Source organism: Bacillus rossius, chromosome 1 (genome assembly GCF_032445375.1).
Source record: "Bacillus rossius redtenbacheri isolate Brsri chromosome 1, Brsri_v3, whole genome shotgun sequence".
Classification (NCBI taxonomy): Eukaryota; Metazoa; Arthropoda; class Insecta; order Phasmatodea; family Bacillidae; genus Bacillus; species Bacillus rossius.
In genome coordinates this window covers 204,857,991-204,874,444 of record NC_086330.1, presented here as the reverse complement: position 1 = coordinate 204,874,444, position 16,454 = coordinate 204,857,991, and the positions used below count along the sequence as shown (strand labels likewise).

The following is a 16,454-nucleotide window of genomic DNA, read 5'->3' as shown; positions in this document are numbered from 1 at the left end:
TCGTGTGCAAAAATTTTTGCATTGGGGACCGAATCATCCGTGTGTTGTGTGCGCGGCAGACGAGGGAGTAGGGCGAGGCAGTGTGTCTGGACAGAGGTGCGAGGTAAGAGACGAGCAGTAGGGAGAGCCGCTGTCGAGCCAAGCTCCAGAGGGGAGAGTCAATTGTGCACTTTAAGAAAAAGTTATTAATTTGTGGACAGACACTTTAATTGTTATATCTTAACGAAGTGTAAATATTGGCTAGTAAACAAAACTGTATTTAATATTTGGGCTAGCCTGTCTGGACCCATTTTCCCAATGTTAACAATATAATGGTAAACAAATTGTAGTTCTAAAGGACTCATTTTGTTGAAATAACATTTTTCATTTGGCTGCTTAATGTCATCGCCATTGTCTTCAAGCAATTAAGGAATTTTCTGTAAAATTTTGCAACTGAAAAAGAAAATTCATGTATGTTGCGCCAAGAAGATGATACAGTACTTCACCACTTGTCAAGTATGACATCATAACCCGGTCAATTGAAGACAGGTGTGTGAATGGAGCGACACGGATCGTGGATAACAGTTGGAAATACAGTTTAAGCAAATATTCACTATTTATGCATGGTTTGATAATAAGCCACATACCAAAATATCCGGCTCTATAGAAATTGGATACGAGCTTTAAGAATAAAATTGGACGATGTTTCACAAGAAGCTGTTTACTCATGCTGCTGGCATACATTGTCCCTACAATGTGAAAACACATTTTAATTGGTGAAATTATTTTTACTGAAACTTATAAGCAAAAGATTTTTTTATTGAGAAGCAATGTTTTTTTTTTGTAAATTGGAATTTAGTTGCTTAAGTTTGCATAAAACTGGGTTTCATGAAATGTGTTCCATTTAGGTATCCTAAGAGAGATACAAAAAAGTATTCACCAAATTTAACTACGTACATCGAAACCGGTGATATATTTCAAAGTTTCACAAGCAACCAATTTTAAGACGAGCAGAATTTTCGTCTGAGAGCACATCTGCAATACTGAACACACAAAATGTTCCAAATTTACAAACCACCAGAAAATATTTCCACGAAATAATTATGTGGCGAAATTATTTTCCTTCTTTCAAAAAAATAATCTGCTTTGGTTTAAGACTTTTGTGTGATTATATTTTCCTTGCAATAATACTTCTAAAACTTTGCTTGACGAAGACGCAAAATGTCACGTGTTCATCGCCCGGCTGGTTAAGACAATAAAAGAACCTTTAATACCAGTGATCATCATCAGCCTAGCTCTAATCAACCTATGCAATCACATACGATGATGACGTGGCAATCACTAGTGGAGAGATGGCTGCATCGATTTATACAATTCGTACATCCATCTTGCAGCTTCGAAACAAAACTAGACCCATGTTTTGACTGCAGCCATTTTTAATACATAAAAGTCACAAGGGTATTTAACTTACAGACACAAACCAAATTTTTCAACTTCAAGTGTTTCTAACAATTTCCTGACGTTTCCTAGTTACAACATTATCGGAATAGCATTTGATTACAGATTAATGACAAAACATCAAAACGATATTTGATTCCTTTTTTTAACAACGATGATCATGATGACATTCACCATTGATTACGCAAACGGTGTAAGTCTTTCCTACATAATTCATTAAGTAACGAAGCAATATAAAAAGTTACTGATTTTGACATTTTCGTAGTAAATATATTTCTGGGATCATCTCTATTAACTGTAACACGCATTTAGGGTAGACTGTTCAGATTACGAGAAACAATTATGTGGGAAACACAAAGTCGGACAGAAACTACTTTCCATAAAAATAATACGATTCTAAATGAGTAGTTTGTATAAAATTATAAAATGTATATTGAATATGGAGGTGCATAAAGTGAGATAACAAAGTAAAAAAAGGGGGGGGGGGAACTAAGAAAATAAGAAATAAGGCTTAAGAAAACTATAAGAATGATATAAACCTGAATGCAGTGTAAATACCGATGTAGAGAAGATGATGGGAGTGGCAGGTTAAGAGAGGTTCAGGAAAATAAAGTGTATGAATGCAAGAGGGTAAAGTATAAATAATGCAGAGATCAGAAGGATGTAAACCCAGGGCAGGTGAGGCAGGAGACAAAGATTACAGGAACAAGGTAGTAGTCAGGAAACAAGGAAAATTACATATGTAGATTCAGGTACTTTAAGGATGCTGCAGACAGAACAGACTTATTCAAGCAGAAAAGTAAAATAAGAGTAAAAATTAGGAAAAAATTAATGGTAAGGATTATGCAGGAAGCAAGAGTATCATGTGAAGATTAATAAGTTGATGCAGGACGCTTAAGGAAAATAAGCAAGAAAGAAAAATCATAGAATCGGGAGAAAGTGCATAACGTTTCAGAGGGGTGTGGGGATACAGTGAACAGCCAGGTAGTAGTAGCCTGGCATAAAATTAAATCGAAAGAGTGGAGAAAAGAAAGTCGAAACCAGAAGGGGTTGCTGTGAACAAGACACCTCTGTCTGCACGAGGCTGATAATTTACTCAGTAAAGTGAGAACATGTTTTGTTTACTGGCAGATTCAGTCCCGGGTACAAACAGCACTACGAATCATGTGAAGTTTTCGCAGATATTAAGAAAAAATCTTGCCTGTATCACAATAAAAGTATGTTGCGCGCAAAAATATTCCATGTACGCAATATTTACTGTTAAATACACATTTGCTAATCCAGGTTTAGGCAGCTAGCGAAAATTGGGACCGCTTTATATAGCCTAAATAACTATCGTTACTTAAACTGACCAAACTACATGTAGAAATGGACTAGATTATAATGAACTAACTACCCAATATCAAATGCTTTAATTTAGACTTCCGCTACTTAAAAGTTAACACCCACAAATAATCCTATTTCATATTTTTTTTTAATTTTCATTTCAAACAATACTAACATATACATGCATATATTTTACAGATAATATGGTTAGTCAGTGTATGTAACCACACGAAAACCAGCTATACAAAACTGAGCACTTCAGAAGAAAATTAATACGAATTAATCGAGTTCAAAAATTTAAACTGCCTTAATGTGTAAGTATATCACTTCGGCAGTCCTGAAGTGAATGTCTGGAACCTGTATGAAGGTAGGACGTCAGGTTTTACATCCTACCTCAAGCATAGCGTGATATAAATTAAACATGCGAGAGTAAAACGTGTTATTGAAAACATTTGTAAAGTTTGTTAGTAATCTACTAAACGAAGCATGAACTGTGTCCCGATCCAAAATTCTGTAAGTAATGTCCAATTTTTTGCTTTAGCAAGTAGAAAATATATTTTTTTTCGAATTTGCATTTCATTAAACGGACTTTTTCTACTGAAAAGTATTATGTTTAATTAACATCTCTTAGAAATATTGAAATTAATGGTTCTGAACATCAATAGTTAAGAATTCACTATTATTTAAAAAAATCTAATAATTAGGTTTTTGAATACTTTTAATTACGTACTGGCAAACTTAGTGTTTTTAAATCATGTTTTTAATTCAGTTTGTTTCAATGTCCAAAACGATTTTACACACTATCTAGGGTTCAAAAATTTCATTAAAAATTTTTACAATTAAAATTGCTATGCCTGTTCTTATATCTCACACACTATTCAATAAAAATTTGAACTTAGAAATAAATCTGTAAATTTACTCTAATGCGTTTATTGTGGTAAGCATCCAGTTTATAGCTAGGATAAATTACTACCAACGAACATACAACCGGTCTTCACTATTCACTGAAGTGTGTGTGCAGTGATTAGAAAAATAACTCAATTTTAATTACCATCTAGGTGACTTGGTTTATTTTTTCTTTCCTATTTTTGTAAAAACGCTATAGGGTAATTCCAGGAGAGATGCCGCACATTTTGAAAAAAATCTACAGAAAAAAATATATTGAATTAAATTTTACATACACAATGTTACATAGACTACATTTTGTGCTTTATCAGAAAAAAAACATATAGTTATTGTAATTACAAGATGTCTCGAAATAAGTGAATGTTTTCTGGGGCTTGTTTTTTCTCAGCATAACACTTCCTACAGGAGAGATGCCGCACCAATGAGGATAGATGCCGCACTTTATTTTTTTTGTTGTAAGTTAAGTTTTCTCTTTTCTTCTCTTCCGCATTCATTACATAATGTGTTGTACAAAGTACACGTCTCATGAAGCCACTTTGCACACATGCTGCACTGAATCCAGTCCACCTTGGAAGTAGTTTTGTAATAGTTCTCCGAACATTCACAACAAATATTATCAATGTCATTACCAGTTTGAGTAACAGAAACACTTTCATTTTTCTTGTTAAATTCTTTACGAGATGTTTTCTTTCTCTTCAATCCTTTAGCTGAAGTCACAGGTTGGGTTATCTCGAGTGATGCTGGAATGGGTTTGTTTTTCTTTTTCTCTTTCAATCTTTCTAAATTTTCTCTTGAGGTAAGAATTTGTGCACATTGTTTGAATCTTCTTTTCTGAAGAGGAGGTAGTTGTGGGAGTGGACTTATATCATGGAGATGCTTTGTTGGAGTTTCTTTAGATGTGGATGGTGTAGGATCTGTTTTACTTTGATTTGTACTGTGGAATGAGATTTCAATTGGAACTGTAGATGACTCCTGTGACTGAATAACCTTATTTTGGTACATATGAGCATTAGTAGGCCTATGTCCCACAAGTACTTCAAAATTCTCAGGAGAAGCGTGACTACATCCCGTTTTCACATAAGCCGAAGATGCATCAGAAATTGAATAGAAATGGTCAGGAATCGTATCAGGATTAAAAGGAAAGATCCCAGTCGCCTCAAATCCTGAAACAGCATTACCAACACTGGCAGCTTTTCTCCATGCATTACCAATGAGCTGCCCAGCTTGGTATCTGGTTATATTCCGGCTTGGGTGCTCTCGCATCCACATACTAGCCTCTTTGTTGTACATTCCTTACAAAGGCCCAAAAAACGAACGATCTAGTGGTTGGAGTGCTTGAGTAGTATGGCTGGGCAAACACATGATAACAACATCTTCCTTTTCAGCGATTTCCAAAATATCTAGGGCACTTACATGAGAAGCATGTCCATCGAGAATGAGCACTGTTTTTCCTGTTGGTTTTCTTGGTACAAAATGTTCTACAAACCACCGAAGAAATAATTCAGCACTTATGTAGGAGGATTTTGGATTCATGTACACATCTGAACCAGCAGGTAGCCCATCACAGAACTCCTGTTTTTTGTTTACACCTTTCATTATAAGGACAGGTGGTAAGTACCTTCCTTCTGCATTAAAACATCCTATCAAAGTGATGTTTTCTCCCCTTTCTTTAGGTGTCAATGTGTGGACATTTATGGAACCTTTACTTGCTAACACTTTCCCTGGTTTGTTAATGAGAGGGAATCCCGATTCGTCAACGTTAAAAATGTGCCCTGGTTTGTCCATCAGATTATACTCCTCTAACACTGACTGTAGCATTCTGAAAAAATGGCATGTCTCGTCACGATTCATCCCTACACCTCTTGCAATACAAAGACCTTCGGCTTGTCTTATTGTTAGTTCCGGATTTCTCTTGAGAAAGGAGTTAAACCAAGCATACCCTGCCATTTGAGATTCCCTAGAAAATTTATGTTTAATGTTCAATTTTTCTGCGAACATGTAGGCTAAAACACGGACGGTTTGTCTGTCAGGAGCAAGTCAAACTTTGCAAAGATTTTTGATGTGACGAACAAGTCTTTTCTCATTTTCTGTACCCAATGTACCTTCTGGTCCAAGACCTTTCTTTGTGCAGTCGTTCCTCTCAATCCTCCGAGATATGGTCCGGGCTGGAATGCCATAATATCGCTCTGCCTCTCTCTTGCCTGTGCCCCCTGCCTTCACTCTGGAAACGGCTTCTTTCAAAGTTCCTTCTGATCAACTTGCTCGTTCTGACTTCCTTCGGTAGCAATTTGGTCTATTTTATTTTATAGCATATAAAATTCGTTTATTTTGATCTACATATTATGACATAACATATGTATCTTGTATGAAGTTTTTGTAATTATAAATCCAAAAAATTATACAGTTTTCAAATTTATTAAACCACGGCAAATATATATAAAAATACTGTAAATAAATCATTCTGTAGCTATTCGTGAGTAAATAGACTTAAGAAATATACTTTTGACACTGCGGCATCTCTCCTTTATTTTTGCGCGGCATCTTTTCAAATGTTCAAGGAGAGATGCCGCACTCACGAACTGCAGTAAGGAAACGGTTTTTTTACCATGCTTGTACATCACAAGATTCACAACACAATAGAGAAGTTAATAAAACCATATTAAGAAATAAACTTATAAACACACGTAGTAACAAAGCTTTTCACATACCTTCATTGAAGTTTTTCGAGTCAAAACCCCTTGCTTTACATAAAACATCGACTGTTACAAGCGTAATGTAGCAGCTATCCCGGATTACTAACATGGCGTCGCTTCGTGGATACAAAACGCACGTTCTGCTCGACCCGTGCTGCGATCTGTGTGGAAGTGTAGTAACTACGACGGGTGCGGCATCTTCCCTGCCGCGGCATCTCTCCTGGATTTACCCTACTTATAAAATTAAGAACAAATTCTTACTTAATTTCCACGTGGATTTTTGCAAGCTCTTTCCAACACTACACGTGTCCTCTGAGTAATATTTAAATGACGTGATTACTTGCATAATAAGTGCCATCAGTTAACCATATAGAAATACAAATATCGTTTTGAATAGTTTTTTTAGTGCTTTGAAATACCAGGTGGAAGGAGCAAAAATACAAACCATTCGATTTTAAGGCACCAATATTAACCAAATTGTGTTACTGTTAAGGATTTTGCCGATTCATAAAAATATTAAACTCTGCATTGATCACACTAAAATTGAAAACAAAATTACAATTCTGACTTAAAGTGCAACATTTTTAGTGTGTTTTATGGAATAATTTTGTGCCTAATTGATTTCACTGAATGTTGCTATATTTACAAATATGTCAACGTAAATTGTAAATGAAATGAAGTTACAAACAGCTATTGCATTTTTAAAGAACAGGCAGATGCGTTTCTTCCAACATGATAAAAGGCTTAAAATGTTAGAAACATTTAAATAATATGTACAGATATTAATTTTGGAAGCTTAAAAATTTCTTTTATCACGAATACCTGGAATCAGACTGAACACAGATTGCAAAATATTAATCACAGTGTGTGAGCTTGTGGTTCCGCATTCCCCAGAAACTAGCACGGTTTTGACCGTTATTATAAAATATAACTGAGTTTAAAGTAATAAAAATCCCACACCATTTATATGATTACATCCACTTTTCTAGAAAATCGGAGAAAATTTGTATATGAAGCTAACACAAATTAAAAATTAGAATTATAGTGGGTTCAAAGATTTTCACAAAGAATTTATTAGATTAATTTCGTTATTGTTATTATTCATGTGGATATACATTTTTAGTTCAATCATTTAACTTGAAATTACAATTTTGTAACAATTTTAGCTGATAAAAAGCATATTTGATGAAACACACACAAAAAAGACGATCAATGAAATAGACACTTGAAATTATAGCGAATTTCTTTTCTGAGTAGATGATATTTGGTGAAAAGTTTTCAGTAATGAAAATAAAAAAGAAAAAGAACTATACACTACTGTGGTCTGATATTTACCCGTAGTCCACGCTGCCGCCTCTATAAAGGACAAAAAGAGAAATGAAATTTGAAAGAAAAAGTATCTGTCCAGATGTTTCGAGAGTTTTCCTGACTAAACACTTAAAGACTCATTGAGTCAATATCTCAAAACAGGGTGCAAACAGTTCGAACACGACAGTGACAGCAGAAACTATATACACTGGCAACCAAACAAAGACAACAGCCTCAACGGCCCAACTGCCAACACTGATACTAATCCAAAAAAACACAAGAGGGAATTCCAGCACACAGTTAAAAAAAAGACTATCAGTACGTATCCTACTGACAGGGAATATTTAAATAAAAAACAAAACAGATTTTGCAACGTGTACCAATCGCACTCCAGCAAAAATTCGGCGTTACCAGGTAGCGTTGAAATGACTGTACGTTAGAGTTCAAATTACCAGTTTTGCATGCATCTCGTTTAACCCAAATGTGCCTCCTACGTTTCATGTGCACATCAAATCTGACTTAAAACAGAAAATTACCTTCTGGTGGCTCACATGGCTCGGAAACAGTAGAACCCTACCAAAACTTTTACATAGGTCAAAATTATGGGGGAGGGGGAAAACGTAACAATAATACATAAATTTCAGCATATGTTTTATTTTAGCTTTAGTAATATAGAGAAGACATAATTATAATATATATTTTTTATTTTGTTTTCTGTTCCATTTCTTTGGATGAAACCGTCAAAAATCTTATTCATTTTCACATAATAACGACAATATTAGAACTCTTTATCACTTGCAGAGTTAAAATATGTTTTTCTACAAGCATGATCGTGCTGGGTAGAATGTTGTATTTTTACCGTTCATTACGTGACTAGGAAACCTACTAATTTTGTTAACACTAAGCAAAAATATTGCATGATTATACCGTTTGAAGTATTTTATAACAAAAATTAAGAAATTTAAATTGAAAGTAAATTTTACATTCATGAATACTATGAATGAATAAACAGATCAGTTAAAATATGGTTATATGCAGAAATATTTTATGAGATGGTAAGTTATAACATTAATGCTACCTATATTTAGTCTATATTAATTTCTTATAAATACAGTTACATTATTTAAGCGACCAGATTAAAAATTATACTTCCAATTAGCAGAAAACACTTTTTATCATCTGGCTGTAAATTCACGCTGGAAATACTAATATTACTACGCAAAATAAACATTCCGTCATTTCACAATTAGGAGCAGATCTTTTACACAAAAAAACTTTTTACCACCTGAACTTTATTGTTAAGTATCTGATGAAAAGCTTTGTGTAGACAGTGAATGAAAGTATATTTTTATAACACAAACACATAATTGACTGTACAAACTTAACCAAAACCAAGACAAGTATCTTTAAATATTACTTTCATGCTTGCAATAAAACTGATTAGTGCAAACTTATGAGTTGCGTATGATAAGTTTAATCAAATACCCCATTTTATTAATATTGATAATTGTGTTTTAGACACTCTGCAAACTATATTATGTAGCATTCTAGAACACTATCCCCTCAAAAAATCTTGAATATGGCATTAGTATCCGTGCCTAATGCAATGAGTCAATTTTGAGATTTTCGGTACTGTCATTTTACGATTATAATTAAATTAAAACGATAAATTAAAAAGAGATAAACATTTTGGTGGTAATTTTAAAAGTAATTTTCTTCAATATTTTTTTTATTTCATGGCTGTTTAATGATCTATGACGTAAAAAATCCACAAGAGCTTAGCCTACGCTAATAAAATGAAGACTATCGTAAACAATGTTTTACGAAGTAAATTATTACACACACGTGGTATTTAAGTATAAGCAATTGATGCGAATACTGATCTTATTAGAGTGACTACAAGGCATAAAGATGCTTCCAAATATACTATAATATTTAAGAATAAAAATTTTGGGATTTACCAGCACTAGATCAAATATTTTATTTCACATCTTTAAAAAAAATTATAATGTAAAAAATAATCAATCTCTAAAACTGAAGTGGTAATTTGGTTGATTCTCTGTTTTGCTACGGACATGTGGGTCGAAACCTCTTTGCCAGGGATATACTTATGAAAAAGGCCAACAAAAAATAACTTTATAGTAATACCTTATAGTACGAAGCCATACTTGCTGTATAGAGGCTTTGGGTAACGAAATATGGGTTATGATTAAAATTTTAAAAACGAAATCTTGATTATGTGCGTGCTATAAAATGTAAAAAAGTTCTTTATTTAAAACCATATACCTTTCACAATCTACGAGGCGTGTTTTTTTTAAAGGAAGTACCGTTTGTAAAATAGGTGGCTGCAGCGCTGCGGTCAGCATTTCGCGCATGCGAACTGTGTGTATCTGCATCTGCTGGCAAGCCACAGACGCCATTACGGAGACATTTAACCATGTTTAAGTTTGTTTGTGAGTATTTAAAATGCCTCCACCGATTTAGAATTCAGCTGACTGTAAAATACGCACTATGATTAGTTTTCTTAGTTCTAAAGACACGACAGAGGCTGAAATTCATCTTCAGATCAGTAAGTACACGAAAAAAAAAAACATTTTGACAGATGGAATGGTACGGGAATAGGTTAGAGCTTGGATTGCCGGACGATTGTTCATGGTGAGAAACGAAGTGGGTGACCTTCTGTCATTTCTGAAGATTTGGTGCAGGAAGTTCACGAAAAACGAAAGAGAAAAGACGTTTTACGATTTAGTCATAATCTAAAGGTTTTCTCCACACATTTCACTAATTTGACGAATCTCAGCCGCTGTCACGTCTTTAGCACTAAAAAAAATGAAACAGCGTGTATTTCTTAATATGTGGGATTCTCAATCGGCAGAGACATTTTAAATACTCACAAGCAATCGTAAAAAGGGTCAAATGTCTCCGTAATGGCGTTTGTGACTTGCCACCAGATGTAGGCACACAGCCCGCATGCGCGAAATTCCGACTGCAGCGGCGTAATTTTAAAATGGTAATTACTTTTTAAAAAACGTGCCTCTTATTACAGTTCATCAGAGCGTTTTTAAAAAAATCCTTATTCTGTCCAGTTTTTTTTAACGCACATTAATAATACAGTAAAATTTTGTTCTTTGAAAATCACAGAGTTTGCTATATTAAAAAGCGTGATTACTTATTTGAAAGTGTTAACCACAAGGAATAAACTAACGTATCTAACGCGCTGCGTCCTGAGTTATCTTGCCTAGGTAGTGATAACATGACTCACTTCAAAACGCCACCAGGTGACCTTCGTTTGCAAGAAAGTCCACGTTGTCAATACACTCGGAACTATTACTTGATGGGAGTCCTTTAGCTTCAGAGCTTTGTCACCATTTGTATTTAGTGAAATAAATTAAAATTACTACATTAATGACAACAAAAATTAGATAACACATTTCAAACAAAAATGTCAAATTGTTAATTATGTACAAAAGTATTTTTTTTCTCCACAAACACATACATCTAGCACGAAGTAATTTTCTGCAATAATAATACATGACAAAGAAAAAATCTCGAAACATGCATTAGGAAAGTATAATATGCACCAAATCTGACGAAAAATACTGAACGTAGTGAAACAGGAAATGTCATCACATGGGCCATGATCTTCTCAGTTTATTCAAACATAATTTGTCTCGCATGTCAGGGAAATGCACCCATTACAATGGGTTTGCCAACATTTCACTTTCCTTTCACATTCATGTTGAAAGAAGAAAAGATTTCACATCTATTCTGTGCATGATTGAAGAAGAGCCAATCAAAACAAGTAAACAATGAACTGTTTTTTTAGCAATATAGAAGCAAATAAATTTACTTATATGAATTTGATAAATAATTCACATAATAAAACAGTATAATTCACACACAAAAAAGCTTTGCTGGGGGTTAGGTTGTCAGATAAATAACTAAAGAAAAATGTTAGAATACACAGAATGATTAAACACACAATAGTAAACACATGCAATCTTTTTATTTAAAAATAATATACAAACCAATACAAAAACATATTTGGAAGTACATGCAGGAATACATGTCAATTACTAGAAAAAACAAGAGTTACAGTACAAATTAGCTACAAACTATGAAATCATAAATAAGATGAAATATATATCACCAATTTTAAGAAATGCAGTTCAAAATTTTTAAAACATACAAAAATTGTGAAAAGTGAGCAAATTAAATAAAAATAAAATATATGCATAAAATTTATGTATACCAAATATAAAGAGGCACAAAGAAAACAAATTATTAACAATGCTCAAATTAATGATTAAATGACCTCAATTCAGCAACATTATTAGGTTAGAAACAAATTTAAAAAGGAAAATAATCCTAGCAACATTTAAAACAGAAAAAAAAAACCATTCGCATATCACTAAAAATTATTTTTATATAAAACGGCAAGCATACAAAATCTATGTTCATCAAATTCGTATTTTCGAAAAAAAAAAAAAAAAAAAAAACCACTAAAATTATATAATACAAAGGTAAATATAACATTTTAAGCAAATATCCAGCCAACTTGAAGGCAGTCATATATTTGTAAATATAAAATTGAGGATGTAGATGTTTGAGGTAAGGTTAACTTTAGAACGATATTTGCTAACGATTTCTAAAAGTTGTTTTCGAAAATAAAAGCGTAAAAAAATAAAAATAAAATAATGAATAAAATCTCAGAGCTAACAAGTATATGTTTAACAAAAATAAGAAGGGCGAAATGGAGAGGGGGTTGTAGTAAATGCTTCTCAAAAGTAGAACCAAATTTATGTTAATTGTAAAGTATGATTTTTAAAAATACCAATTTTTTTTGTTGAACGAATAATTACAACCTTCTAGTATGCTTGGGTAGCTACGGAAAACTTTAAAAATTGTTATATTACATCAATCCTAATTAACTTTTATGTGTTTTAATAAATAAAATTGGCATTACATAAACATTATTTATAAAAATCAGAGAGATTGTCTGTGTACAGTTAGCGTAGCGCGAAGACGGTAAGGCATCGAGCCGTGACATTTGGTAAATGATTCTCCTGTTTGGCAAAAAATGGGGGAGGGGGAGTAAAGTGAAATGCGTGTGATTTTTCATAATAATTTTTAGTTTTTTATTAATTATTTTAGCGATTTTTACCCCATCACAGGGCCGTACGAATAACATGTCCTATACAGTTTAATGAATTAAGTAGAGAAACAACTGTCGCCAGGTTTGTCACAATTGTGAAATTAAATTTAAAGCATATTTCATTTTGATATTTCAATCATTTCATAACTGTATTCAGGTGGCTTATAGCATTACAGTATATATTAGATTGAAGTCAAAAAAAAATGTTACAGTTTAATACCTCCTCTGTGATATTTTTGCGTTAATGAGCGAGTTTTACTTTTTAATTACTAAAACATATTCTTAAAACTTAACACATTTGAATCCAAGATGGCGTAGGTATTTTAAATTACTTCCCGTTTATCTTAGTTCTAACATTTTTTTCTAAAAGAAAATTATTAAAATTCGATTTAATTTTGACGCGAACACGTTTTATAAATCAGGATGCCAGTTTGAAAAGTGGAGAGAAACTAAAATAGGGTAAATTTCGAAAAGTCATAAAATACAAAATACAACCCGGGCTTTTATTATATATATATATATATATATATATATATATATATATAAAGTAGGGAAGAGTTTACACATGAGGCATTATAAACAGTTTTAGAATATTTATAAATTACTATGAGTAATCGGCAAGTTTCTCGAGCATTCTTTTCCGGATGATTCATTTGCTTTGGGAGCTAAAATTGTACACAATCGTTACCTAATTTGATTCAAATGAAATTCATTTTGTGCAGAAAAGTGTTAATTGTTTAAACCACATTTGAAAAGTTGACGATATAACAACTGCGTAAAGAAATTTAAAGAATTCAAATTCCAAAACATAAAGCAAATTTTAACAATCCAAGAAACCACGATCAGAAGAAAGAACATCTTGTGAGATCTCCAAACCGGTGCCACTCACCGGTACAGCTACGACCAGATGCTGCAGAGAGAGGAAGAAGTCGCCCGGCCAGGTTTTAAACTTCCCATTTACACGACGAATTCCAATAAAAAAAACTTGCGGTCATGACCCGACATATCCGACCCGAATATATTTTTACTGGAGGCGCGGCAGTAGCCTATCCACAAGGAGGGGCGTGTGTTCTGTCTGGAGACTTCCGCGGCAGGCACGGGTGCGCTGGCTACAACTCGTCGCTTAGCTAACAATACTGCCTAATTAACATTTCAGTAACTTTACACGAGGGTCGAAATCTGTTTATTTTCAAATACGTATAGTGTGTATTTAACGAAGTCATTTTTTTTTTTAATTTTAAAACTTTTTGAATACATTTTTATTATAAAGCATGGGTAACCAAATACACTCATATTACCTCAGCATGGAGTCTACTGCAGCGTCTGCTTTGTGTATTCAGGTGGTTCCATTTTTTGTGTGATCGTGTTGCTATCTCTAGAAATTTTTCCGTGAAAATTTTACGGTGGATTCGAAACGTCCGCCAGAATGCGTTGGAGCCAAAATATCAATTTCGTTAAAAATTTCATTTAGGTGGTATTGTTTGCTAAGCGATGAAAATGAAAGATATCAGGCCTAAGCGATGCAAACGCGATCCCGGCTCTCTGATATTAGTATTAACTGATGCCCGGCCATGAACCTGCATGCCTCGGAGAAAGGATATCTGATCATAACACAAATGAGGAGAACCACGAGATCTTTCCTCAGCCTATTCAGGGGCATCGCAGAACAGTTGGCCAGTTTTCGGTTTAGCGAAGCATTCGATCCGAGGCGCAGAGAAACGGTGAAGGGTAAAAGAGGCTTCGCGGATGAAGAGAGGACGACCCTAGGCGGTGCGCAAGTCTGTTAAGACAGTGGAGCAGACACAGTGGTCATCGAGCGAGCGAGTTGCTGTTGAGAAAGACCGACTCCAGTGACATGCGATACTATCAGAGTTATTAGTTCGTATTCCAGTATGGACAGACATTGAACTGATTACTTTGATACTATATTAAGTGTCAAGTTTCGCAAAATAGTGCAAGACTTTCAATAATATTCGTGAAAAAAAAACTGTCAAGCAACTGGGTTAAACTTTGAACCTTATATTCCTAGCTCTTATAATTATGGTCTTAGAGCCATAATAAATTAATTTCTAAATAATAAATTTAGATAGGTATTTAATTTAAAAATTAGCCGTGTAAAATAAGTAGTATTAAGTGCAGGTTTAGGACATAAGTTAAATTACACAATTTTAAATGCACTAACAAACCCCCCCCCCCCCCCAACCAAACTTTCGATTGTGGTATACCAGTAATAACAAATGCTAATTGGGCATATCAACTATAATTCAAATTACATAGATAAACTCCAAAACCTTTCATATTGAAGAAATATTTTTATGCTGGTGTATTTAGTAATCATTTTAAACTTGGTACAATGTCCATAGTTTTCTTTATCTAAATAAATAATTTAACTTTTAGTTAAATCATATTGAATTAAGTTTTTAAATATCGTAAAGTAAAAACTGCGTGCAAGACAAGCTGGACTTTCCTTCTACAAAACTTAGAAATTAATTACAAAATAATTGCAAGAGCAACACAGAACCAGTGTGCTAGTAATGTGTGACATTATCTGCGTAGTAATTATTAAAAAGCATAGTGAAATGAGACTACTCCCACTTGCCTTGCTTACCTCGCTCTACAACGCTAACATACTTCAAGCCTTCGAGTTGTCGGATGATGGTCCGTGGCTTGTAGCAGTAGCGAATGGTGATTTTTTCGGGTTTGAAAGTTAAAAGAGAACTACTATTGTCTGCCTCATGTAACTTATCTCAAATTTGACAGTTCCCAAAAATACAAGTAGAACCAGTGGTAGCCATTTTCGAACAGTCCGTTTCCAAGCAACACATATGTTTCTTTACAAACACTGATCACATGAAGCTGTTCATCAACACTGGTGACAGAAAACTAGTGGTAGAAGGAAACTAACACCACTGGTCCTACTTCTGAGAAAGACCACATTTGAGACAGACTTGAATGAGCAGGAATAACGCAGAGGGGGCTGGTAGAGCTGGTAGAGCAGGTAGAGCAGGTAGAGCAGGTAGAGCAGGGCACGCAGGAGCACAGCGAGAGACATAGTAGAGGGGCAGAAGGTGTGTGCACGTACCTCACAAGCAACTCTCTGAGAGTGGCCTCGTCCTCCTCCTGTACCTCTTCCTGCGTCTCATCACTAACCTTCCGGCGGAGGAGGGCGGGTGCGCGGGCGGTCAGCTTGAGCGTGGCGGCCGCCGAGAGCGCCTGGTGGTCCGAGCCGGCGACCACATACTCGTGCAGTTCCAGCACGTGGCCCGCTCCGGCCGCCGGGTGCACCTGTGCCGCTTCCCTGAGGTGCGCCTGGGTGTCGGGCCGCCTCCTCATGGGTCCGGCCGGCGCCCGGGCCTCGCCCCTCGCCCCGCCTGCGCCAGCGCCAGCGCCAGCTCACAGCACACCGTGCGTCACGCACAACAAGGAGGTCGAAGCACTGTTGTGCTGTGCGCTACTGCAGCGAGCTCCATCAGTGAAGGCCACACAGGGCTGATTACTTTTTATTTGGAACAAGCATTAATTGTTTTTTTTCTAACGTTCATTTTCATTTGATTAGAGTTTCACGAGTTTACATTATCATGTGCAACTTAAAAAAAAAAGAACAATTTTTTACACCATTTTAAAAATAA

General features: G+C 34.8%; 1 protein-coding gene across 9 annotated transcripts in view; it reads right to left on the bottom strand.

The window, feature by feature from the left end:
- The window catches only part of LOC134527248 (glucose transporter type 1), a 562,082-nt gene that overhangs the window by 298,006 nt on the left and 247,622 nt on the right, over nucleotides 1–16,454 (bottom strand). For 7 of the 9 annotated variants that reach the window (XM_063359761.1, XM_063359758.1, XM_063359759.1 and 4 more), the window contains exon 3: nucleotides 15,908–16,196. The exons of 1 other annotated variant lie outside the window; for it this stretch is intronic. In XM_063359761.1, coding sequence (XP_063215831.1) covers nucleotides 15,908–16,158 — 251 coding nt within the window. In that variant the 5' untranslated portion in view covers nucleotides 16,159–16,196. The remainder of the gene's footprint in view (nucleotides 1–15,907; nucleotides 16,197–16,454) is intronic. One more of the 9 variants, XM_063359765.1, reaches the window with a different exon arrangement.